We start from the raw sequence: 27,380 nt of genomic DNA, 5'->3' as shown, positions 1-27,380 counted from the left end.
GTTTATGAGTACCTTGCTGCTAGCCTACACTAGTATAGACAGAAAGCCTACCATTAACAAGGGCAATAAAGTGCCTGTGAGGGAAAAATCCAAAGTGTTTCATCTGATTTTATAAGAAAAAGGTGCTTTGTCATCTGAGGTTCAACCTCTTTTGTCCTGGTCACTGTGGAGCTGGGTTCAGTTGATGCAGATAGTGTGATTTTTTGTGGGGTGCCTAGCAGAGGGAGCCCTGGCTGCCGTGCATCGCCGCCATCCCAGCGGATGCTGCTGCTGTTACAAATAATAATACAGCCAGGTTTAAGACAGGCCTGCCTTGCAGGGATGTAATGCTCCGAGTGGCCAGCTTACCAAAGGGAACAAAGAAATGATTATAGGGTTGGGGAAAACATAAGGGAAAAAAAAGCTAAAAGAAAACAAGGAGCCATTGACAAGAGGCACAAATTAGTTAGGTCTCGAGTGTCATTCCCCATCTGATAAAACAAAAATGTTCAGAGCAACAATTAACAAAAAAATATGAGGGGTAGAATATCTCTGTTTAGCTCCAGGTACTGACTATACACAGCGCTCCTTTTTTTTTTTTTCTTGCGCTTTGGGTTATCTTAGGTCTTGGTTAATGTGGAGCTGGTTGCGTGTGTGTGTGTGTGTGTGGTGCAGTCCCTGCGGGTTTGGGAGCTGCCTTTTGTGAAGGGGAGCAAAGGAGCAAAGCAGGAGCAGAGGAAAGAGGAGTGTGCTTTGGCTGTTCTTGGGGAAATAGCTCAGGGTTAGGAATGCGCATTTGAAAAGGACTCAAAACTAGAGGCAAATCCAGCAGGTGGTTAAGGTTTGGAAGAGAGCACTGAATAAAACCAAGGCAAATAGAAAAAGAAAGCTGTGGAGAGTACTGTTCCCCAGGATGCTCTGGGGTAAGTTGGTCCTCGCCGGCAGGCTGCAAGGCAAAGGACGGATGGGCTGCCCCCATGAAAGGGCCATATGAACAACAGGGAGCTTTGCCACTTCGAAGAGAAAGGGAATAATTTGTTCTCCACAGCATGCGGAGGTAAATAAGGCAAGATATAATGAGCTCAAATTGCAGTGCAGAAAGCTCAATACAGATGACAGGACAAACTTTCTAACACTATGGACAGTTGCATATTGCAGTTGCTTCTAGGGCAAGGTGCAGTTGCCAGCTCAGCAAGGTGAGACACCCAGGGCTGTCAGGAATGGTTAGGGACAGCTGATTTTATTTCTAGGCAGCTGGGATGTGCTGGTGTTTTCTGACAGCTGCTCTTCCAACCATACTTTTGGAAAACAATCCAAGGACTGTCAAGTGCAATGGCTCCATGGTGATTTTCACTGGCAACAGAAAGGAATCCAGACAAAACCTAGGATACATTTCAGTGCTCTTGCTCCCTAACCATAGTATTTGTTTGCTTGTGTGGAAGTAGATGTGCCTATTCCATTCACTTTTTCTCCACCCACTTCACTGACCATCTCCTCTTGTCCTGTGGATCACCAGTGTGTTCCTGAAGCGCAGCGTGAAAACCAGAGGACTGGATATCCTCATGGGAGCCCTTCTGGGTCCCTTCCCCATGAGAGTGCAGCCAGCTGCCCAGCACTGGGCCCTGCCCACGGCCAGGGCATGGCTCCTCTCTGTGCGTGAGGCACACACGGCAGAGCCCTGTCCTGCTCGCACTGCCAGCCGCTGCCCAGGAGCCTAAGAGAAGACATAGTCAAGAGCTGTCAGATGAACAGCTAGATTCTGTTAAATGTTGTCTGTCCTGGTTTTCAGATTGTTCTCTATCAGAGAAAGATCACAGAAACAAGAAATGACACTTGCCTCTTACAGTTTAGTGTTTGGAAGCAGTAGTTGTTCTTACCTATATTATATCTTTTACCTATATCATACCATCTCTGTATGGTCTTGCTGGAAAAGTCTCCATTTGGTTTGCAGTGATTCCTCTTTCCTTCACTGCTGAATTGACAGATTCAGCTGGTGCCCTCAAAATTGGTCTGAGTTCCTTCTACTTTTCACAGCAGCTAGTGGCATTGTAGGTTATTCAGCCAAAGTTTGCCCAACAATCTTGTTGCCATGGCACAAAGCAGAAGGGAGAAGCCCTATCTTTACCGTTACTGTGTTAGCTTTTGTAGTTCAAATAATTAAAATTTATTTTGTCAGTAAACTGAAGAAGCATGAATTGAAGATGAACAAATAAAAATATTGAGGTTTTTCCAATGCAATAAGGACTGCATTCTGCAAATCCCTGTGCAGCTTGCTTCTCTGTTAACCCAACCATAAATGTTCTTGAGTTCAAGGCCTCCCCTGACTGGGGCTCTTCTGCATGGCTTGTCCTTCAAAAGCTAAATGACGATAATAAATCGTCCTACTTAAACAAGGGACTTATTTCACCTTTTCACCACACTCATCAAAAAATAACAATGCTAAATAAACCAAAGGCCCAGTATGCAAAACAGGTCCTGTGCACCAAACTGACAGGCTTCTTAGGGTTTTGTTGCTATGGTGCTATTGCCTTGACAAGTTAAAATATCCCTTGGCAGTCTCTGTGGGAGCCTAGATGGAAAAGTAACCATCAAAAGATAACCAAATATTGTCTTTGACTACAGTCGCTGAGCAGTTAATTTTTTTTTTAAGCTTTAATCACCCTTGACTTCACGTTTGGTTATTAACCCACCAACTTAACTATACAGACTAAATGTCTGATTTCCAGAGGATTGGTCCAAAGCTGGGTTGGTTTTTAGTTTTTTTCTGAAGGACTTTAATATCTCCCACCAGCACACAGAAAACCTATTGAATCCCCTGTAAGACTCCAGGGCTAAGCAGGGAGGTACTTGCAGGTTATCTGCCTAGAAACACACTGCTCAGAGCTGATAAACTCACTGAGGCTCTATCCTGCTTTCCTTTTAATGCAAGCCTTGCTAAGCGGCAGGAGTAACCTGACTGAATTGTTGGGGGTCACAGCTTGAGGTCTTTAATCAACATTCCCAGCTTAATCAACGGGAGTTCAGCTAGCCTGAAACCTAAAGCAGGGTATTTCTGGTATTTACCCTGGTGATTGTCCTTTTCCTATCAGGACAACTGGTTATGGATAAATGTAATGTTGCTGCAGAAATGATCAAATGTCCATTGGACTTCTTTTTTTTAACCCCCTCCAGCTTTAAAATGCCTACAGCTGAAATTTTCTAGTGGCAACTTGCTTAGGCTGGTTAGAGACATCTGCTAATAAATGAAAGGAGCAATTTTTTTTTCATGAATAAACTCTTCTGACTCACAGTCCTCATCCTAAACCACAAGACAATCCTTCCCTCCTGACTTAAGATCCATAAGACATAAGAAGCTGACTCTGACTCACCAGAGGAGGGCTGGGATTGGACTGTATCTGCTATGTGCATCTTTCTTCTAAACACAACACAGTCAGAAATAAGATGGGAGAAAGCCTCTGGTACACTGGTCCTGATTTCTCTCTGGGAATCACTGAGGTTTTGATTGCTCCCTTTGGTATGAGAATTAATCAAGCTTGGATTTGTAAACAGCACTCTAACCACCCCTGCGCTGACAGGCACAAACGTCAGGAAATATGTAGTTAGTTCCACCGGCACTACATCTTTGATGTTTAAATGTAAGTACCTCTGTGATACCAGCGGAAGTAGAACAACACATCTGGAACTAAAAGCTTCCTGCTAGACTTTTCACACTGTTTCCAGCTTTTTTTTTCAGATAGGAGTTTTCAGCAAAATATTTTCTACTTGAAAATTACTGATTCCTTAAAACTATTGCTTTTCTTGTGGGAGCTACAAAAGAAAACATGCCCAACACATTTCTCAAATAAAATTAAGGAAGAAAATTACGAATATCATGTTTTTCCATTGTTGACATTTAGAATAGTGTTTTCTTTATTCAAATGTCTTCTACAATTTAAATAATTTTACTTTTAAGTGATAAAAAAATCAGCTTGAAAGTACTGAAATGAAATATTTCCATTGACTCAACCTGCATTTTTATTGTTTGCCTGCAAATATTTTCCATGGCTTGATCTTCTATCCCATTTTGTGACTTGAGGGACTTTTTCCATTTCAAGTACCTTCTCTCTGCTGAAAATAGTAACCAGATATTCTGTGTCTGAATAAAAAATAGGATGAAGTTCCAGCTAAGACAGACCACATGTGCCTTTGGAATATGTTCACAGAGGAGCAGCACACCTGTGCCATCGCTTTGGGTATATAGCAAGGCTCTGCTGTAAGTCAGACAGGAGAGGAGCACTCCATCAGATCAAACATGCTACTGGCTTCCTGCAAGGAGTTGCCAGCATGAGGCTCAGCAGGACAAGAAAGTGGACAGGAATAGACAAAAAACTGGGGGTGAATAATTTTTCTGCATATGTTTATTGAATTTTCCAGTTGCAGAAATGCAATTGTGTCAATGCACAGTCAGCGGGATGAATGCCCCAGCGTAAACAAAAGCACCAGGTTTCCAGTATTCATTTCTAATGTTAAAATCCTGCAGAAAAATCTGTTACTGTGCATAGGGAGGGCCTGTTCCTGATGGGGACAAAGCTCACAGTGAAGTACCAGGCTGTAGCACTGGAGTCAAGAAGTTGCAGCCGCAGCTGCTGCTGCCTTGCCCTACCCGGGTTGCATGCCTGCCTGCAGCCCTGCACAGCGGTGGGACCAGGAGCACACCAGTAACTCCGGCTGCATCCTGTGAGTTTGTGAAGCTGCCTCCTTAGGCTGCAGCAAGCTCACACTAGAAAGATTTTTCCAGCTCCCAGGAATGAAGTAACACCTCTGCCAGTGCAGTTTATAACAGGGCCTCAGGCAAAAAAGTCCTAGCATAACTACAGACACCTCCATGGTCAGAATTGCCATTGCCCCTGAGGGCAGAAACCACAGTAAAACCTAGACCCACGAACAGCAGCACTGTGACCTGGGCTGGGGTGCTGGGGTGCTGAGATGCTTGGGCTGCCAAGCTGCTGGGTGTGGGGCTGCGGGGATGCTGAGCTGCAGAGCTGCGGAGCTTTGGGGCTGCTATACAGCTTGGATGTTGTGCTGTGGGGGTCTGGGCAGGAGGGCTGTGGGACTGCAGGACTCCTGGGCTGTAGGGCTGGAGGGATGCTGGGCTGTTGGGATGCTGGGATTCAGGGATTTGGGGCTGGATGCTAGGCTGTGGGTCTGCAGGGCTACAGAACTGGCCATTTGGATGCAGGTCTGCCGGCGTGCTTGGCAGCGGGACTGACTGCTGGGACACTGAGCTGGGGGAATATGAGGCTTCTGGGTGGTGGGCCCGTGGAAATGCTGGTCTGCAGGGCTGGGGGGTGGGTCCGAGGCTGCAGGGGTGCTGGGTGGAGGGGCTGCAGGACTGCGGAGCTGCGTGCAGGTCTGCTGGGCGGGATGCTGGGATGAAGGTGGCGGGAAGCGGGATGCAGAGCTGCGAGGGTGGATGCGGGGCGGCGGAGATGCTGGGATGCGGGGCTGGGTGCGGGGATGCCCGGGGTGCGGAGCTGGGTGCGGGGCGGCGGACGGGTTGCGGCGGCGGCGGCCGCCCCCTGCTGTCGGTGGCGCGGCGGCGGAGGGGCGGCCCGGGGCGGGCCCGGGGCCGGCGGGGAGGGCGGCGGGGAGCCACACTGACCTCCGGGGGAGCATCTCCCCGGCCGCATCGCGGTGCGGGGCCGGGCTGAAGGGCCGGGGGCGCCGCGGTCCCCCGGGAGCTGCCCCGGTGCCGCTGCCTGTGCGAGGTGCCCGGGGGTCCCCCGTGCTTTGGGGGCCGGCGGGCTGCGGGGCTGCCTCCTCCCCCTGCCCTGGCAACGGCCGCTTCCCTGGATGCCCGTCCCCTGCTGTGGCCGTAGCGACGGCCTCGATTTGCAAAATCCCGACATATCGTGGGTTTTTTTCCTTTTTCCCTTTGTGCCCAGGGCCGGCAACAAAGGAGCCTGCATTTTCCACGTGAGATGTCCTGGGGTGCCATCAGGTTACTGATTTATACCATTAGTCACAACTTAGAGATCACAGCGTCACACTCGGGGGCTATTTGTCCACTAGCTGGAGTCACTCACAGGACACCAAACCTTGGCATCATCCTCGTTTTCAGCTTGCTGTGGCCGCGGGCGTAGCAGAGCTGCGAGCAGGAACGGCACCCGGTGTCCTCAGCACCCCTCTTTTCCAAACTGCAGGACATCCCCATTAAGCAGCACAACGAAATTGTGTTCAGTGGATCTAACTTTCCTTCCCCCAGGGACCACCAGGACACTTATACAAGCACTACAAGCTCCCTAGCCACCCATGACTTTTTTATTCTCTTATTGTATACTTTTGCTTTCTACCGTAAAAAACCTCCACTATCAGAAATGTCCTGGTATAAGTACAAATAGGCTGTGCTGCACTCATTTCTTAATCTCCTCTTGGATGAACTAAATAATTACTCACCTGGTTGGCTATTTCTCATCAAATATAGACAGTACCAGCCCCTAGGACACTGCACGCAGTACAGTGAGTTTCCCAGAGCTTCCTGTGCCACTTGTGCAGTGTGAGCAGCACAGCTAGAGCTCAGGGGGCGAGAGCCAGTATGGCATGTTTCTCAGCCCTCACATGCTCTGTGGACCACTTTCAGAGCCTTTTCGAGCAGCCAAAACCTGATGCTTGAACTGCTCATGAACGGCAGGAGGAAAACCCACCAGTTTTCACCCAATTTTAATTTGCAGACCCAAATATTTTCCAGCAGAGTTGTAGACCATCTGTCATGACTTTAAGACAACTGACAACAGGGTTGATTTTCTTAGCTCCCCTTCCCCTACAGATAACCCACAGATCCCCTCAGGGCCTGCAGACAATAGGTTGCAAACTGCTGGCATTGATAGATGAGTTTCCTCCCCCTCCACACAGGCTGGAAAAGTGCTTGCTTGTCTCTTACTTCAACAAATTAAATATTCCAACCCCAAACAATGCTAGAGCTAATAATGGAAACGGACTGGTTTAGTATTTGAGTCTGATACCTCCTGATCCTTTCCATCCCCACCCTTCTGCTCTGGCACTCGCTTCTTAGATTTTCATTTAATAACAAAGTGCACAGACGTGTGGATATGTGTGTGCGTGCAGGCTCACAATGTTAGCCAGAACATCTGAGCGAGGCAAGGGACAAAAACATCATTCCAAAGGTATCAGTGTTTCAAACCGTGGCCTTGGTGCAGGGTTTGAGTTGGCAAGGTAGGGAATTACAGTCTTTTCTACATCAGCAACAACGAAAATATCACTTTCTGCCTTTCCTACTCCTGAGAGGCTCTTCTGCCTCAGCTGACCGATATTCTCCGTACCAGCTCCCAGGGATGGGAGCCGGTCGTAGGCAGAACCAAACATGTATAGCTGCAGCACCAGCATGAACGGAGATACACAGAAGCAAGGACACATTTAGTGGTAGACTCCTAGAGGCAAGCTTGGCTTGCAGCTCCCATTTAAGTGTGCCAAGGTACTTGTATGCACTGCAGCATAGACGTGTTCAAACCCTTGCACCGCAAGATACTGGAACTATTTTAAGGGGGGGAAAGCATCTGGCTAGCAAACAAGCTTTGTGTGTTTGGGCCTGGCTCATTTAAAAACCATGTTTCTTCCAGAATATTGGAAGTAATGAAAGTGCCTGCAGTAAAATACCCGATAAGCCTCTCCTCCTCTATAGAGAGCGTAAATGCATGTCATTTTCCAATTAGCTCTTGCTCTGAGCAATTACGTTGATCAAATAATTGAATAAGTGACAGGAATGTGAATTCTGGAGACAGTTAATTTCGTTCATCTGCCAGTTTATAGCTTGACTTGCATGAACACATAAACCAGGCTAATGTGTTATTTATAACTTTGAAAATACAATTATTATAGTCAAACATGAAGAGTTGTGTGTGCGGAGAGGAAGGGTTCTGCTAGTAAATTATAATAATAGCATAATGAGGGAGTTTGTAGTTTCTAGGCAGCATGTGAGACAGGAAGGATGTGTGGCTTGTATTTGGCTGAAAAAGCGAACAAGGCTGGTATCAGCTTTAGCAGGGGGAAAATGGCCCCGACCTGAATGTGGGGCAGAGGCGCAGCTGAAGTCTCACCCTCCTGTTTTGTGAGACATTGTGTATGCGCTGACCCAGAGACTGTCAATGAGGGCTAAATGTCCCCTCGGCTCTCCCTACCCTGGTACACAGAAACCTCTCTCAAAGTGAAGCCGAGCATCATTTCTGAGGGAGAACCAGGACTGTGATTCTTTGCATGGAGATGGGTGCAAAAGAGACAAACCAGGTGTTTCCTACTTGGGACAGGTCTTGGGTGAGCACCAGGGTGCTCTGGAAAAAGTTCTAGTCCAGTGTGCTTGACATCGAGGTACTGGAACAACCCTTTCAAACCTGGCCCTGACTTCCATCAAAAGCATGAATCCTGCTTTGTGAGTTTTCTTCAGAAATAAGAATAATAATAATAAAGAAAAAGAGCTCAGCAGGAAAACAAACCATTTGTTTTTCTTCTTAAAGCTATCTTTAGATTGTCTTAACTGATTGTATCTTTTATCTGAACTCCCTGTAGCAACCTGGCCTACCATCCAACAGGAACTAATTAGCAGAGATATACAGTAATAAAAGTAGTGTGCAGGCATGAGCCATCGCCTTGCAGGGAGTATTACCTGGATGAACGCTATGCTGACTGCAAGGAGGAAATTTGTGCAATTAATTGCTTCCTGATTAAAGGTATTTGCAGTCTGGGCCTTAAATCTTCAAGGCCTAAAAACAGACACTGAGTTAAATGTGGAATTTGCCCACAGTAGTCAAAAACATTACCCCAGACAGCAGGATTCGGTGCTGTAATTTTGGTTGGGAATAAACACTTTCCTGTCTAAGTGTATTATACCCCAAGTCAAGTACGTAGAAAGTGCTCCAGTCAAAATTAAGGGGCCACAGAAGGTCTTGCGTGGGTTTAAAACAGTTTCTAAACCAGTTTAGTTGAACCCGTACCATTTTCCTGTGAGGACATGATCTTACAGGAATTAATTTCACAGAGCTTGAGGCAGCAGAGCCAGAAACCCCACAGGACGTCTCAGGCTGGAAGGCTATTTAAATGATAATAAACTTCGGGAGAAAACAAAAAATGGTGACTGATTACAGGCACACCAGGAGAGGGGCTATTTGGTGTGAAGAGGCCAGGCAGCAGCGCGGGAGCCTTCTGCCTACTGCGTGCATCACTTGTCGCCAAGCAAACAAGATGGGGTTTAATCCTGCCGGGAGGGAGGAGACCTATTTCAAGCTGTGTGGACGGCAGGAGGGAAGAGCTTGCTGTGCGGGGCATGGGGTGCGGGTAAAATGAGGGAGGATGGAGGTGTAGGCAGGAGGCTGGGACTGCTGCTCGCACCGGTATCAGGCTCAGGTGGAGCCACATCCCAGAAGAGCAGCTGATCTGCCCTTGCTGCGCACCCTTTGTTAAGGGTCATAGTTTTCCCGAGGGCATTTCCTCCACCCTAACACGGTGCCACATCTCCCACCCAGTCAGATGAAGCAACTTTATTTTAGTGTGTCCAACTCTATTATTGCTGCCTCTTGGAAAGTTGCAATACTGGTGATTTATGGAGCCTACTGCTCCCGCTGAAGAAGGGAAGGCTTTGTTTGGGACAACAATTTGTCACACTAGAGCTGAGGTGTCACAGAAATGCACACTTTCTTTGCTCATGTGCTGCTCTTGCTCTAGTATCGCCCCCCTATTGCTTCTTTGCCAGTTGGTTTTGCAAAATTCAACAGAAATTTACTGATGCTCCACGCATGAAAAGACCTTTAACATTTAATTAGCTCTGAGTATAGGAGTAGGCCTCTCAAATTCAGGGGGACATATGCTCTTCAGTGTGTGCTTAAGCACCTTGCTCGATGGAAGTCTGAAGGACAAAGATTATAGATCTTTCCTTGTAACCCTCCCAATCCCACTCCTCCCCACATACATTGTCATTAGCGAGAGCAGGCAGGGAGGTATATGGCCTGAATTACATTAAGACAGATGCATGGACTGTAATCTAACATGCAGTTTGGCCTCCTTCCTCCACAAAGCCAATCTGGCACCTCTGCTGGAGAAGTTACATTGTGGAGTGGGAAAACAAACATGCCTGCCAATTGTTAGTGAGGGGGAAAAAAAAGCAGAACAGGAGCTGCTTATCAGAGACCCACATTTTGAGAGGAAAATTCATAGAATCCTGAGGAAGGAAGGATCCTCTGCAGAGCTTCAAGTACTCCTCTGACAACCTCATCCTGCAGGAGCTGGGCCAGGAATTACCTTCCTATTATGAAAACTGGGTCTGGAGAACCGAAAATGAACCTAACAGGACTCCCCAGACTGCAGCAGTGCTGTAAAACTGTAATTAAAAAACAAAACCAAACCAAACACATTAGTCTTAACAAATCTGACTGGCACAGATGGTTTTCTATGAATTGTGATTTTACAACCGCAGGAATGTCTCAAAGCCCAGCAAACTTCAAGTCTGGAAGGCAAAGTTTTCCCCTTGGCCTACAGTCAGGCTTGGGGGTGTCTGAGGTTCAGATCTCAATTTTGCCCAAGTCTGCTGGTGTTTAGATTCACGTGCCTCATATCACGAAGGATTTGGCTAATTCTCTCCCACCTTCATGAGAATTTTGATTTTGACTGGATCAGCTTTCTGGGAGGACAGAGACAGAACTGTGTGTGTTGGTGCAACTAGCTGAAGAGCAGCATGATTTATTTAAGTAACTTGAAATCATCATTAATCCAAGCATCTCCAAGGTCTTCCCAAGCAGCAGTGAAGTTAATGGTACTTGCTGTTCCCCCTAGCCCACCTCCCTAGCGCAATACATTCAATAATCATATGCGATCATAATAGCACATCTGAACAAGATTCCCAACAGCTGCAGGGCCAAATTATATTTTGGGTAATCTAAACCGATGCCTCAGAGTCCAGCTCCTGCCATGACATGAAGAGATTAATATCTCAGCTTTTATACCTGCTTTTAGCTCTTGTACTGGTCTATCAGAACAAATTGAATGCAATCCTATCTGCTTGTGTACACAGGGGCTGCCTGTTTTCCCTGCACCGAGGTGATGCCCACTAATGCAGAGTTCTTGTGGGACCCCCACTGGCAACCATGTGCCATCGCAGCTCTCTTCAAGTAATTTGGGGAGCAGGTTCTCTCCATCCTCACATATAATTTTCTGCCTGGGTGAGAAGTGGGATGCTCAGGTTATCAAAGGGAATGCAGCCGTGATCCAGGTACTGCATGGGGAGGGAGAGGGGATAAATACCACAGGGTCACAAAAGGGTGATCTAAAATTGCCTGAAAGCTGTCCTGATCAGTTACGTAAACCACCGGGAAGGGGAATACTGCTCAGGGGTCAGCACAGGCCAGGCCTCTTGTTAGTACTTTCTCTCTGCCATGTCAATCAGAGCACATCTGTAGCAGAGAATCTAGTCCAGCCTGTAACTCTGAAGTTGAGATCTGTATTACAGGGCACATTGAGGCCACTGAAGTTGTATTAGCAAAGTTTCCTAATTACTCAAGACGTAATTACTCTGTCTGAGGTGGCTCAATCAAATTCTGATCTATTACTCTAATCAGCATCCCTTGTAATTCTAAAGGGCATAAATCTATTTTCACAAAAACAGTGGCTGTGTTTCTCTCTCCACTACCTTTCACCGTTTGTAGGGATTGAATGCATATCACAACTCTCGAACCTCTGAGGAAAAAGATGTATCTACAGGCTATGCTCACAAAGCTCCTTGACAGATAAGCCCCATTCTGGATTTGATTTTCTTCAGAGAAAACAGACTGAGAGTTTACAGAACTACTAGTATTTTTAAGGGAAAGGTAACCCAATTAAAATGTAGGAGCTGTGCAGCAAAGAGAATGTAAAGATTGTGTAAATTATTAAGATTGGTGGTGGGGACCTTCTTATTGTGCTGGAGTGCAAAGCTGCATTATGAGCATGAGCTCTCATTGGAATTTCAGTCCAATATTGAAGTAAAATGACAAGAGGTCACACAAGCTTGACTTTGAGAAGTCATTAAGCTGAACATCTTACATGGGACAAACGACTTTTCACATCTCTGCAGGGGCTTGCAGCCTAGCAGAGTGTCTCTCAGGCAGAACAAAAGGTATGTGGGTACATACCTTTAGAAAAAGTAGAAAGCTGAGATCCTCTGCAGGATGCCTGCCAATCATACAGAAACGCAGCAGGAAAACATGAAGAATTAAGAAACTAACAGTACAAAAATTAGAAAATGCAGAAGAGGAACTCTACCAAGGTAGGAAGAAGAGTTGACTCTAACACCTGAACTGTTCAGTGCAGCGTCTTCATTCCCCAATGTGCTACAAACACATCTTAAAGTCATGCTGCAAAGCAGCACAGCTATAATGCCTGTGCCTGCCCACGGCATACGGAGGTTTCAATGCACAAAACTCCACCTAGTGAGGAGATGGGCTGTACTGCATATTCAGCATTCAAGTTCAGTACAAATGGACTCTGGTGACAAAATAACCTCTGGAAGGTAGCAAACCCTATAGCGTGATGCTGCCGTGGTGCTCATGAGGCCTCACATATCTACACAAAGTCCCATTAGACTAGAGTACAGCCTCTCCTTGATTTGAATCAGATACAACGTTGAGAAACATTCTCTTCCAACTTCACCTAGTTAAGCCACACACTGTCTTTGTAAGAATGTCACCAAAGTGACATAATTTGGCTTTCATCACCTCGCTGCCCCTTACATCTTCCTCACAAAAGACTGACTTGAAGCTCTTTGACTCCACTGGAAATTTATTAGTGGACTTGAACTTTGAACCAACATCCTCTTTCTGATGATGATGTAATAAAAACAGAAATACACCACTAGCGTTGTATGTCCAAAAGCTTTAATACATGGTCCTCACTGTTCAGAAAAGTTATTGCATTAAATTCTAATACATAAATTTATCCAAATTAAAAAAAAAATCTTCATTTTACACATCACAATTTTGTCATAATAGCTAAAGGAAACCAGTTTTCATATGCAATTGTCTCAAAACAAAAAAAATACAACTAGTTCCTCCCCAAACCAACAAAACTGCTATTGTATTACTCAGTAGTTACTGCAAATCTCAACTTGAACAACACTATCCCACAAGTGTACAGCTCAGGAAAAGAAAAGTGCCATTCCAAATTACCATCTGCAAATCTGAAATTTATTAAACCATGACTCTCAGCATATGTTGACTTTTTCTGTTAGTTGAATTAAAATACAAAGCATGTTTAATTTAATTGCACACCATTTTCCTTAAGTTATTGGTTTTCTTTTATTATGACTCAAATAGATTCACAAGTTACAAAATATCAATGCTACGTACAGCAGTTTATACAAATTCACACGTGTTTGAATTGTGGCAGGCACATGAACATGATATTTGATCACCCAAATGAAAGGCCAGATTCCCTGATCCATTAAAACCAACATCCATGTAAGCCCACTGCTCCATGGATGACAGCAGAGACAAAATCTGTGCATGCTGTAAATAGATCGGTGAAGGGAGCAGTGACAAAGGCGTAACAGAGCACATGGCAAAATTACATTCTACATTTCACCCTCTGATGAGGATAAGGTGTGCCACACCAGCTTGCAATAGAAGCACAAATAGGGCTCTCCTCCTATTCAATCTTATGCCAGAGCTGGGAGTTGGAAAACTACAGTTCATCTTCTTACACAAAATCCTCAAGCATCACAATAATCAGAGTCGTGAGCTGAAGTTCCACAGTTTACCCTTCTCTTGCACAGAAAAAATAAATTACATAAGGCTCATCTGTATTTATTCTGCTTTCTTCTGCTGTAAAGAAAACAATAAAACATACCTGTCTTCAAAGAAAAAAAGCCCTCCCTTCTCCCTCTCCTCCAAAATACCTGTCATCATGGAGAGCTCTCATTTATCCACTTGCAAATACTTCTCAAATTAAGTAAGGCCACCTTTGTCCACTTTAAACAATGACAGAGAATATATTACTTCAATATACGTCACTAGGTTCTGGTATCAAAGATAGTTCACTAGTGAAATAACACCTATGTGGCTCTCTCTTGGACATAACATGTTCACGCAAGTTCTAACTCTCAGTGTCCCTGTACCTTAAAATAAAACTATAGCTATTTCAGTGGTTTTCAATCAGTTTTAGCTAAGAGCACCGAGTTACCCTTTAAAACCATTTTGTACATTTCTTTCTGTGATTTTCTAGCAAAAGGCCCAAACACTGGAAAGCAAGTGAGCAGACAGTAGGATGCTTTGCAAAATCTGGCAGTTCAAAAGGCATCCAAAGAGCAAGAGAAGGAAAACAAGCCACTAAAGTGAACACTGCATTGAACTAGCACTGTGAAAACAGGGAGAAATTAAGAACCTCCAGTATAAGCAGTTATGCAGAATGTTTTACTAACAATCTTTTGTTTGTTCAGGCAGTCACAAGACATTCATTACCATGATAGGAATTGCAAAAGCTTTCATTTGAAAGTGTAAGAGGAATAGGATACTCAATCATTCCAGTTAAGAACACTTACTGAGAGTCTTAACACAAGATTACTTAGCTGTAACATGATTTTCTCATAACTAAGAAAGTCTGCACTAAAGCAGAAGTTTACACAGCTTAGAAGATGATGCTGACAGCTTGCTAAAGCCAGCCTTTATACAAGACTTGGCTTATTTTATTTTCAGAGACAAATACTGAACAATAGCCATCACCATCCAATCCAAACATACAAGCATTTGCATAAACTTCCCCCATCTACATTAGAGTTCCCAACCAAACACAGTCCTTGTGTCTTCTGTAAAAAAAAAAAAAAAAAAAGACAGTTGTTCTTGGTTATTGCTGTACTACAGGAAACAATACTAATATTTGCAAGAGACAGAGTGTGTATTTTGAAGACCACATCATTTACAAAAAGCTTCACACCCAGTCTCTTCATCCTGTGCTGCTTCTGTACAGCAAAACTAGCATTCTGTTTCTTCCAAATGAAAGAGTACCTTCAGACCCTCTCCCTGCCCTGCACATCTCAAGAGGATTTATGCCTTTTCACTATGGTTTCTACCAGTAGGTAACGGCCCATAACAAATTTATGTCAGCACCTCAAGCAAGAGTGCATAGTTCACCAAATGGACTTGACCCCAGTGAAGTCCATGAGAAAACAAGGAAGGGGAACACAAAGGGGAAGGCAAGAAAGTTATTCTCACTTCTTCTCTGAAGGGAACAAAGTTTCTAACAGCAGAAGGTTTGTTTGCAGAAAGCTGTAATTTAAGCCAACATGACAGTTCATTACATAGAAGCAGCCCCTTCAACCAAAGAGAAAAACCTATACAAAAAAACATTTTTAAATTTAGATCTGCCTCTGAAATGAATGAATAGAATTTGAATGGGGGAGAAACTGAAGAGTCTGCATTGCTACCAAACAAATCAGACTGTGAAATCCATGTTGTTTATCTTCAGTGATGAGTCACATCTGGATGGTCGACATGCCTCACCAAGTACCACACCCCGGGAGTATTTCAGCACTTCCCCTCCTACCAGAACACTGCCTTAAAAAAGAATTCCTACAGTGACACGATGAGAAGTGATCTTTTCCTGACATACAGTGTACATATATTTAAGACTTCCACAAACATTTGGAAGGGATGCTGCCGTGGTGCTGATGAGGCCTCACATATCTACACAAAGTCCCACTACAGTACAGCCTAGTTATGGTATATTATAGTATTTCCCTATTGTATATTATAGTATTTCCCAAGTCACTACACAAGCCATTCTTACAGCATATACTCTCCAAGGACATGTGACCTCAACCTTACTTCTTGCTCCCCTACCCCCCATCCACCGAGAAGAGTGTTGCATCCTTGCAGGCTTTGATTGTAAGTCTTCAGCTTCTGGAACACAGCAATTAGATGTCTGCATTTTCCAGGGACTCAAAAAAACCCATTTAGTTCATATATTCAATGTACAACATTTTCAGTAAGCACTTTCACACTCTGTTCCTAAGAAGTTACGTCACTTTACACCACAGAGGTGGTACTTTCTGGATTTACACGCATCAATCTTGAAGCATTTCTCAGATCCTGTAACTGCTTGGCTGGCTTTCCAACTCCTTCCTCAAATCTTTTTTCCACAACAGGAAGGACAGTTTCATACAGGAAGGATGCATTCTGCCTAATGAACGCTTTCTTCTCAGGGTCCTGTTCACACCGTAAACTGTAATCAACATGCTGGACAGCCACCAGGATGATTTCCACGAGACTCTCCAAAAGAACCATATGCAGCTCTGGGAAGTAAAGTTTTAACGCTTCCTCCAAGAAGGCCATAGTCTGCTTAGTGAAAGCTACTACCGTATAGCTAAGGTTGACCCAGCAGTCATCACCCGTGTATTGGTCAAAATTGCCTACCCCGCAGCTCCTCATCTCCTCCCTGAGTTTCCCCAGCGCCTCTGGAGTCATTAGGTTCATCCTTCTCCACATCTCCTCAGAGTTGCGGTGCTTGGTGGCCTCGATGATGATATCCTTGTAGCTCTGTAAAGCACCTTTGATATCCTTTACCAGAAGAGCATGAATGATGAAGGTGAGATCCAGCCCAATCTCGCTAAGCTGCTTGCAGTGCTCTTTAGCTACCTTGGGTATCAACGAGAAAGTGAAGGGTGTTACTAGTGTGCAGGCCCCCTTTACATCTTACATATTTACCAATTTATCATTCTCAGAAAACGGGGAAACGTTAGTCATACTTCACTTATTTCTCCTGCTTTAAGAAGTTCCTTATTAATGAGAAATCAATAACTGAAACATAAACCCTGCCTGTCAAAAATACTCTGGACAATTATATCACAATCCTCCCCACACACTTTTTTTTTTCTATTAGCAGCTGAAAGAAACCATAACCTGAGAAACTTAGTCTTGCAAAAAATGATGGAAATGTAGTCAACGACAGGCTTGGAAAACAAACAAAAAGTCTTCAAACACTCATCATTCAGATGTAGCTTATGCAAATTTTAGGACCTCCTACTGGTTAAAGGCAAATTAAGAATAAACACATTTTGCATTTCTGGTAAAGGCAGGGTTTTTCTTGCCATGTGTTTTCATCTTAACGCTCTCCTCTGTTAAACTGAAAAAAACCAAACCAGCCGCAAATAAATATTAACCTGTCAATGCAGGAAACCTCTCCGGAGAACCACTCAAGAGCCAACAACTAAACTGGGGTTAGACAGGATTTACAAGCTTCGCAGCCTTTGTTTCGGCTATCAAGTCACACCACCCTCTTTGGACCCTCTTACCTTGACACACTCTGCCGCCGTTGACAAGCTCTCTTTACTATCAAATACTTGCTTGCTGAAGGCATCTACAAACATCCTCATGGAAGAGCGGGCCCAGACAACGAAGGCCGAGTAGCAGCCATTGTTGCCAGCGAAGTCCGTCTCAAACTCTCTTGCCGTCTCTAGAAGGCTGGTGAAGAAGACGTGGCAGAGCTTGTGGATGTAGAGCAGCGTAGCGCCCTCGATGCGCAGCTGTCGGATGGCCGTCTGCACCGCGGCCGCTCGGTTCTTCAGGAAGAGCTCGCACGCCTTGGTGGACTGGCCCAAGCGAATGAGCTGGGACACGGCTCGGCGGGTGGCCCGCGGCCCTCCCCGCAGCGAGCGGTCTGGAGACAGCTCAAACACCAGCACGTCTGTAAGCTGTCGGACCCGCTCATCCACCTTGGCCCGCAGCTCCTTCACGGGCTGGCTCACAGGTTTGTCCCCCAGGTACTCATTGAGTTTATCCAAGAGGTCCACCGCCCCCTCAAAGTCCCGCTGAGCGATGCAGACATCCAAGTCCTCAGGCAGCTCCTGGATCCACTCGAGTGAGAGGTCAACCACCTCCTCCTCAGCAGAGGGCTCTTCTTCCTCCTCTTCCTCATCCTCCTCAAAGGGGTTAGTGGATTCAGGGGGTGCCGGGGCAGGCCGGGGCAGTGCCTCCTGCTCAAGGCGTCGCTTCTCACTGAGGGCCCGGTTGCGCTTGGTCTCCTCCAGCACCTCCAGCCACTCCTTCTTGATCTTGGCGTTCTCAGCCTGGAAGATGCGGCTCTCGGGGAACATGAGCAGCTTGAACATGTCCTTCATGGGCGGGTTGTCCTTGACGTTGACCACAGCCAGCCCGTCGAGGGGGTAGAGGGCATCGTAGCGGTAGGCGCCGCGGCGGTTGGGCAGGGCGGTGGCCACGAGCAGGCAGTCGTTCATGAGGAAGGCGTGGACCCGCTGGATCTGCGCCATGTGGTCGGCATCGTACTCCACCAGGTCGCCGTTGTAGACCAGGTACTTGCCGGGGCTCTCGGGCAGGAGGTCGCGGCAGCCCTCCACCTTCTCCAGGAGGGTGGTGAGCGTACGCTGCCGCCCCTCCTCGCTGGCCGCTGCCTCCTTGGCCGACAGCGGCAGGAAGGGGTCAGCGGCGGCGGCGCGGCGGGCGCCCAGGGCGGGGTCGTCGCGGTCGGCCTGGAGGAGCAGGGCCTGGGTGACGGCCTCCATGATGCCCTTCTGCTCGGTGAGGATGTGGCTGAGCTGGTACATCTCGCTCTCCAGGTAGCTGATCTCCCGCGCCGTCTCGATGAACTGCCGGTAGTTCTGGTAGACGTTGCGCTTCAGGCTCTGGGCCGTCTCCTCGCTCAGCGCCTGGATGCGCTGCCGGTGCTCCTGCAGGTCCCGGTCCCCGTCCGACTGCTGCGACAGCTGCTTCACGTACTCCCCCGCCGCGAAGCCCCCCGACTCCAGCTGCCGCCGCAGTCGGCTCCCACCGCCTTCCCCCAGCGACAGCGCCATCGCCGCCCCGCTGCCCGGCGCCCGCCTGCCCGCCGCCGCCGCCGCCGCCGCCGCCGCCGGGGGGACGGCCGCCGCGCCTGCGCACAGTGGTACGTACGCCGCCTGCGCCAGCATCGCCGCGCCGAGCGCGCCTGCGCGAGCGCCCCGCCGGAAAGCAACGGCCCGGAGCGACGCGAGGCCGCCGCGCAGGGGAAGCGCTGGCCTCGGGCGGGGCGGGGCGGGGCGGGGCGGGGGGGCGGAGTCGCGCCCTGCTCATGTCGCGCGCATGCGCCGGAGGGGGATAAAGCGGCAGAGGCTGTTCGGCGCGTGCGTGGTGGGAGGGGAGGTGGGCGGCGGGCGGCGGGCGGCGCGCGGCGCTGCTTGCGGCGTAGTGCGTGTGCGTCAACGGTTCCCGGGGCTGCCAGGCCGCGGCGCTGGGCGGGATGGAGGAGGACTTCGTGCTGGCGCTGCAGCTCCAGGAGCTGTGGGAAGCGGAGGATAAGGAGGAGGCGGCGGCAGCAGCAGCAGCAGCAGCGTGCCCTGAGGCCTCGCCCGGCCCCTCTCCCCTCCGCCCGCTGTCGGTGGTGGATGAGGCCTGGGAGCTGCTGGACCCCAGCCCCGACGTGCACGGTCTCTTCGTGCAGTTCAACGAGACGCTCTTCTGGGGGCGGCTGGCGGCCGTCGAGGTGTCGTGGAGCCCGCGCATGACCCTGTACGCCGTCGGGGGGGGTGCGCCGGGCTGGCTGGTAGGGCAGCCCGGCACGGGGAGGGGGTTGGGCAGCAGCTGGGGTGCTGGTGCTGGTCAGGGCTGTCGGGAGAGGCCGTGACCCATCAAATAAGCGGCAGCTCAGCTCATTGTATAGCTGTGGGTCTCGGGCAGGGGGAGGGAACTGCCATGTGTCGCTATATGCTACTCCTAACTGGCTTGATGTACTAGTGCCACAGCTTCTCTTCCAGATACTTGAGTGTCCTGCTTTTCTAGCATAGTTTGTACCCCAGGACGTGGGTTGGTCACTGCTATTGTCTGGTTTGTCCTTCATTTGTCGTCCTTGGCAGCCATAAATGGCTTTTCCCGTGGTGCAGGCAAAGCTGGAGGGATGTTAAAGTGGAATAAATAACTTGGTCTTAATCAGTGTATGTTGAAACTTAAAGGAACATACTTGTATTGCTGTCATTTTTCTTGTTCTCAGTTTTTAAGATAGTTTTACAGCGTGGCAGAGAGGCAAATATGAAATGATAGTGGTATATTAAAAGACTTAGAGTAGGAAGGGGAATATAGAGGAAATTTGAGATTTTAAAAAAAGCGGCTTTGAAGTGCAGGCTGCAGTACTGCAGCAGCCCAGCTGATGCAATTGCTGGCTGTTGGGAATCCTGCCCCCTTTTGTCGTCTGCTGGTTGCAATGCTCTTTAGACACTTGGAGATATTTGGATACTGAACTGGTAGACGACTGACTCAGTAACAAGAAAAAGAAAGATGTGTTTTCTGCTGGCTCAGCACGCAGAAGTGATGATACATGAAGGTTCAGTAAGAATCAAAAGTTGGAGGAGGGTGAGGGGTGAAATTGCAGCAACCTGCAGTTAATTCGGTGTTGGCTGCTGTGAATCTCTAGCCTCTGTTTTATGTATATTGCTCTATCAGGAGTTATAATGAAAACAGTCCTCTGCCTCTAAACAGGTTAGCTTGGAACTGGACATTGTGATTTTTTTTTTTCCAGGATTGCTAGCTTTGAATTAAGTGACTGCAAGAGATCTAATAAACTATAGTTAACTTTTTCTAGTTCAGTCACAGCTTATTCTGAGGAACTTGTGGTCTCTTTTTTTGCTTACTGATGTTGAGTTTTTCAACTTCTAAAAGTGGTTTTTCATGTTACCTACAGTGTGTTGGAAGGGGATGGTGTTTTAACTCCAATTCTGAGTTTTCTTCACTTACTGTAGAAACGAGTAGCTTTTCGTATTTTCTTTCTCTGTCTCTTTCAGCTGTGCTGGAGTGTGTAGATATGAAGGAAGAGGTGGAATGTGTTCCATTCGTCTAAGTGAGCCGCTCCTAAAGTTAAGACCAAGGAAGGATCTTGTGGAGGTATTTGAAGATTGCGTATGAATCTACACATAAAATGTACTGTGGCTCCACCCACACTCCATACAAACATTTTACATTTCATAGTGGGATTCTTATATACAGTGACTTAAAGATTGTAAAATAGTGGTGGCTTTAGTCTTACATTTGTGTTGCAATATCATGGTAGTCTTTTGGTTTTATGATTCCAAATGGGCAACTCTGAGTAGAAGTCAAAATTCACTTGTTTATTATACTGACTTTATAAAGAAGAAAACTCCAACTTTTTTACTTCTAAATTATCCTCTAATATTAAAACCAAACATAGCCTTTTCAGCTAAAAGATAAAACTACAGCCGTTTTCTGAGTGTGCTTTCCATCCAACACCAGAAGATAAGGATGCAACTGTAAACATAACTTTGTTTTGCTTCTTGTGCCTCTGTCGGGGCTGGTGCTTTGAGTTGGCTCAACATTCAGATTTGCTTAATGAACAGAAATGATGTAGTTTCAACTTTCTCCCAAGTGTCTCCTTTTTTGGGTTGTAGGGGGGATGATCTTTTAAAGATCTGACTTAAGTTTGAGGATTATTTCTCCTTTTTTTTTTGAAATGTCACTTATTGTAGTAATATTCTCCAGCATGTTTTGGTGATATGGGAATAGAGGTAATTTGATTTGACGGGTAGTTTAAGTATAATGTTTTTCTGACCCAGACCGAACATGTGAATGTGTGAAGATAAGATCCATACCAAGATAAATGTAGGGGAGTAAAATACTTCGAGCTTAATTTTGAAACTATGTATAATGCTTTTCAGTAAATAGTTAATGATTTGCATTGTTGCAGACACTGTTGCATGAAATGATCCATGCCCTGCTTTTTGTCACTAATAACGACAAAGATCGTGAATCTCACGGACCAGAGTTCTGCAAACACATGCGTCGCATTAATCGATTGACTGGAGCCAATGTCACAGTAAGCATAATCCACTTAATTTAACAGAAGTTTTTTCCTGATTTGGTTTTTAGTATGCTTGGTGTGGTATGAGTAGTATACTTGTTAGACACTCCCCAGTTGGTACTAATACAAATTTGCATCCAAGTGTATGCCAGTTCCATAGTTATTTTGTTGGGAATGATGGTGGGAACAGGTTGAGGAAGATGTGATGAGTTGTTAGTCATATAATTTTCAAGTATACTCTCTGTAAGTATTTTTCTTTAAAGTTTTGTTCTAAATTTGAAACGGTTTAATGATACCAGAGACAGAATAGCTCCATGTTCAGAATAATATTTGGGAAAGGGCAGTCTGTTTTAGTTAAGATTTTATCAGTAGAGGCTAATGGGTTGATGATATTTAAAAATAATGTGCCTGATAAGATCAATTAAGATAATAGTTGGAGGGAGGATACAATACTGGTATCATTTACAATGCATTCTAAACAGTATGTCATTTAGGGTGAAATTGTAGACAGATTTTTGAAGTGACTTCATTGCAGTTCAAAGAATATAGCCAGGTCATATTCCTACCCATCCTGTCTTTTTTAAAAAGCTTTGTTTTAATGGTAGCTAGATGTTGATCAAATTTTATCCAGGTTCAGCTCTTTTAACTGGCAATGTAAAAATCATAGCAGTAATGGAAGGAATGAAATGGTAATCTATTTTTAAAAACATATTGTAGAGCTAGTGATATAAAATCAGAAACTTTCTGAGTGACTGCTCTTTTGTTTTTAAACCTAGATCTGTCATACTTTTCATGATGAGGTGGATTTGTACCACCAGCACTGGTGGCGATGCAATGGCCCCTGTCAAAATAGAAAACCTTACTTTGGATATGTGAAACGTTCAATGAATAGAGCGCCCTCTGCACGAGACTTCTGGTGGGTTGAGCATCAAGAGACTTGTGGAGGTACCTTCACAAAAGTGAAGGAGCCAGAGAACTTCTCTAAGAAATCCAAGGAGAAAACTCAGCCAGCAAAACTTCCAAATTCTGAATCAACTAACAAAGGTATTCAAAATAATTTTTTTCTTTTTCAGACTGTTTTTGTCCATACGGTCCATACTCAAACAAATACAGATCAATCACTACATGAGCTTTGTTTAGATGGGCCCATTTTATTTGTGCATTCCCAGGCTCCTTCTCAACTTAATTGTTTGCAGGAGGTTTAGTTTGCTGCACTATTTTCAAGCAGCAGATTTTTCAGGTGAAGCACATAAAATACTAAACCCATGATTAATATATGAAAAAGTTCCTAGCTTTCCTTATTTTCTTTTCATTTTGCAGACAAGACACAAATGCGTGGTACTCAAGATCTGGTGCCTTTTAGTGGAAAGGGATATCGGCTTGGAGGAGGAGACAGTGAACTCTCAGAAAAATGCATAAATTCCAGCAACAGTGTTAGAAATGGTGAAACATCTGCTTCACAGCATCGTTCAGCAGTAAGGACAATACCAATCCCTAAAAATGAGATAAAATTTGAAAAATCACCCCGTAGCGGCATCTTCTTTCCAGTTGATACTGATGATGCCAGTGAGAAAATCAACTTAGCTTCAACGCATGAATTTCCTAAACCATCTGTTGCTAATACAAAAGCTTACAAGAATGTTAGTGGATCATCTGTTAAAACTGCTCATGTTAGGGAAGGAAAATCAAACCAAGGTTCTGCAAATGGCAAGAGGGTGATGCCAGTTTATAACAGGCCATCGAAACAAATTTGTGTTGAGCGGACAACAGCAGCTCAGGTTGCATCTGAGAAAAAAAGCTCAGAATGTACTAATACACTGCAGCAGTGGCCAAAAATGGGAGACAAAGCTGCCTTTGAAAACTATTTCATTAAAAAAGGGAGTCCTGATGTCACTTTAAGCATAAACACACCTATGAAAACCCAGGCTGAATCTGTAGTGTCCTCTGCAAGTTCCAGCAGTGCTGTAAGGCAGGATAAAAAAGTCAGTTGTCCTGTTTGCCAGACTGAGGTTTTGGAGTCTAAAATAAATGAACACCTTGATTCTTGTCTTGCATAAAACCTTTCAGAAAGCTGTCTCAGAAGGATAAACCAGGGCTGAAAACATTGCTTAAAAACTACTTTGCTCAGGGTTTGCTTAGCTGTGGTTACTTCCCCCGTGCCTGTTCTGAACTGGAATTTAAACTACTGTCAGCACGCTGAACAACAAGTTTTGTGGAATTGCACAATCAGTGCTGACTAAGAAGCTAGCTACTGCTTGTCTTCCAAAGGATCAAATGCTCAAGTTCTAATAAGTGGATGTTTGTGTGTTTATAGGTGCACAAACATATATAATAGGTGGATGTTCCTGGTGTGAATGTGGGTGATACAAGAGAAGGTGGGTGCTTGCCAAACTACGTATTTTCAAGGCAGTTTTTAAAATTAAAACTTCTAAAATCCTGATAATTTATCTTTTGTTCTTAAGACCCCTCTGCATTTTTTCGAGTGTTTTTGGCCATTCTTAAAGTTAACCACCTATAATATTTTATTTACAGAATTATTCTGTTGATGGCAATGTAATTGTGACATGTATTTTTTGAACAGTATATTTTTTCCATAAGCCACAGTTATACTCTCAAGTGGTCCTTCTCATCTGTGACACTTTTGAAAAGATAGAGGAGGGTCAGAATCTCAGATGTGGTCTTTTGTCAAAGGTGGGAGAGGCATAGGCATCAAAAGCATAGCAAAGCATCCATTTATGGTTAATGGGTGGATTGTAGCAGGAAAAGAGAAATACCAGAAGGGCAAAGAAGGTGCTAAAAAATCAGGCACAAGACACTTTGTAGATCAGGAGAAGGCCCTACACTTAAGGGCTCAATTAAAAAAAAAAAAAGTATTTTTGAGGCGCTTGTTTTCAAAAAGGATTTAAAAATAACTCTGCTGTTTAAAAGTTGGAGTGGTCAAATGAAGCTAACGAACTTAAGTCTTCTGTGTGTCTTTTCGTCCAGGATCCCAGCTAGCTTCTCCACCCACTTTTTCTGATGGTTTGCACAAACTCTGTTGAAAGATCACTTTTTTTTTAGGATATAGGTTTTATGCGCACGATTAACTGACCCCCATATCCTGACACTACTAGTAAATAAAAGTTGTGAGGAATATTGGTAGCAATACTGGTAAAGACTGTTCCTGCCCATGTCATAAAAGCCTCCATGATTTTTCAGTTAAACTTCAGTGCTTTACAGGTCAAAATGGCATTAAATTGACACAGGCTGACAGTCTGTATTTTGCTTCTTCTGGAAGCCAGCCAGCTTGGTGGTTAGCATCCAACAAGCCAGTCAGTTGAGTACTAAAACCGTTGTGCTGTGAAAAGTTATGAATGCTGAGCAGATGTGTTTTCTGTATAAACTTTCTGAAATGTTAACAGTTCTTTTGCTGCACTGAAAGCATTTAACTGGTTAAACAGTTAACAGCTTGATTTCTTACTTGTAAAACTGATTATAAATATTTTTGTTTAAAAAGAGAAAAAATAATTACACTGTTTCATATATTGTTGCTACAAATTTAAATGGCTATATTAGCCTTGAATGCACATGTTTGCCTTTATATAATCAATTACTTGCTGGTCCCTTTTGAAATGGGGAAATGAACTGGTGTGCAATGGAACTTGGCAAATGATACTTTAATGCTTTTAAAATATTGATTTTTTTTTTTTTAATACTGATCCTAACAGGTGTTTAATGTGAATCAGATTGTTCTTGCATATTCTGAATAAGTTGGTATTGGATTTTAAATTTTCATTAAGTCTGGGTTTCACATGGCAGTTGTGGCCATCTTGTGTTACTCACCAGTGAGCTCACCTGTACATCTAATAACAGTCTGGTTTAATAGATCCTTTCTGTATTAACACCTTTCCTTCCTAAATTTCCCTGTAAAAACAGGTGTTGGTGAATATCGACTGCATCAACCTCTGCCTTTTCCATCATATTTTTAGTATAGTTTCACTTTTGCATTTCTGTGGAAAATTCTACAAGTACTGATTCTAAAACTTGATTTGACATGTTAATTTTCCATGCTTCCTTTCTTAAAACTGCAGTATCTGTCAGTGTTCCTGGTGAAACTTGACATTTACAAGGACAGTACTACTCAGAAGTATTTGTACTATTGTGTTTTTAAGATGAGGGCTAGATTCACATCATGAATGGTCTCTCACATCATGAGACATTTTTTGAGAGATGTTTCCCTTACTATTGTTCTCATCAGTTTCCTGGTTTGTCTTTCCCACTGCAACTGATAAGAGTAAAGGAGAAGGGAGGAATGTGGGTACTGTTAAATGGATATTTTTTTTCTAATGTTGTCTTTTACGTCAAGGGTGTTCATTTGAACAACAAATGGAAAACAAATATGGGAATTGACCTGTAGAATTCAGTGAATAGTGTAGCCTGTTGGGGCGGGGAGGAACTTATCCTATAGGAAAGTCCTGTCTCAAATACACAAATGTCCTAAAATAGATCTGTTTTCAAAACAGTTGAGCAATTCTGGACCAGCTGTGGAAAAATATCACCTCTGCCCATGTGTGTTTTTACAATGAAGTATTACAATGCCCAGATCTCTCTTATACAGAGATAAAGGTGACAAAGAGCTGGGTGGATAGGCTTTGCAGTTGCTACCTATTGCAGGCTATTATTAACAGGTCATGGCCTTGTTTTTTTGGGTATGTTACTGTGAATGCTGTTTCTGTAAGATTCTGTTCTTTAATACAGTGTCCTTCCCACAATTATAACAATGACTACCAGTATGTTTTTAAAACATGCTGGTAAATTTGGGTCTAAGGTGAGAAATTTCATCTTCTCTATCAGTTGACTTTGTTCTGAGTGAGTTTAGGTACTGTCTATAACAACACAAACTAGTAGTGAATCTTGAACAAACATGCTTCACTGAACTGCAAAATGAATGGCCTGCCTGGAAATCTGAGAAACAATTAATATATTTGATTTCTGAGACAAATCAGGTATGAGAGAGGTCAAACATGTGCATGCTATTTGTCAACAAATGGTTCTGCAAACTAAAGGCAAAAGCAATCTCATTCTGTGGTGATCTACTGGAATTGTTTGGAACGTTTCTAGAGGTTCAACCACCAAAGTGGGTGTTACTTAACTATTTCATTATTATAATTAAGAGGCTGCTCTTAAGTTGCCCTGAAACTGGTTATCAGGCAAGAAATCTTGAAGGTCAAATATTTTCAAGTATTTTTTACTTTATGGAAATTTTATCTAGGAATACTTGATGAGTTCTGGTGAATGAGTGAGAAGTTTTCTTCGAACTAATAAAAATTAATGTCTTGCAAGAAAATATGTAATAGAAATAGTCTGCTTTGTGACATGTTTTAAAAGTGATAATGTGCATTCCTCTATATGTTACTGTCTCTGGTAGTCCAACCACTATTTGTTTTCACTTGTGATATCTGGGTTGTATGGGAAGTGTATTCTTACAGCAGGTTCAACCCTAATGCCTGTGCATAAGCTGATGAACAGGCTATTTATGTCCAGGTGGAAGTACGCTTCTCGGGCAGGGCAGGTGCTGCTGCACAAACTGCGTAGGAATTAGTTACCTGCGCCTCCTT

General features: G+C 44.7%; 2 protein-coding genes across 2 annotated transcripts; one reads left to right on the top strand and one right to left on the bottom strand.

Annotated features, from left to right (window-relative positions):
• Positions 1-12,852: 12,852 nt before the first annotated feature.
• On the bottom strand, positions 12,853-18,833 carry EXOC8 (exocyst complex component 8). The gene is made up of 2 exons (XM_074818484.1): positions 17,279-18,833; positions 12,853-16,622 (listed from the first exon to the last, which is right to left on the bottom strand). The coding sequence occupies exons 1-2, from the start codon at positions 18,794-18,796 to the stop codon at positions 16,014-16,016; spliced, it is 2,127 nt and encodes a 708-aa protein (XP_074674585.1). The 5' UTR covers positions 18,797-18,833; the 3' UTR covers positions 12,853-16,013.
• A 289-nt stretch (positions 18,834-19,122) lies between these two features.
• SPRTN (SprT-like N-terminal domain) lies at positions 19,123-27,122 on the top strand. Its single transcript, XM_074818482.1, has 5 exons — positions 19,123-19,487; positions 20,753-20,852; positions 21,670-21,798; positions 22,560-22,827; positions 23,104-27,122. Exons 1-5 carry the CDS (start codon positions 19,219-19,221, stop codon positions 23,838-23,840), a joined length of 1,503 nt encoding a protein of 500 aa, XP_074674583.1. The 5' UTR covers positions 19,123-19,218; the 3' UTR covers positions 23,841-27,122.
• The last annotated feature ends 258 nt before the right edge of the window (positions 27,123-27,380 follow it).

The sequence above is a fragment of the Strix aluco genome, chromosome 3 (genome assembly GCF_031877795.1).
Source record: "Strix aluco isolate bStrAlu1 chromosome 3, bStrAlu1.hap1, whole genome shotgun sequence".
Classification (NCBI taxonomy): domain Eukaryota; kingdom Metazoa; phylum Chordata; class Aves; order Strigiformes; family Strigidae; genus Strix; species Strix aluco.
The sequence above is the reverse complement of the archived record's forward strand: the minus strand, read 5'-3'. Positions and strand labels throughout refer to the sequence as shown.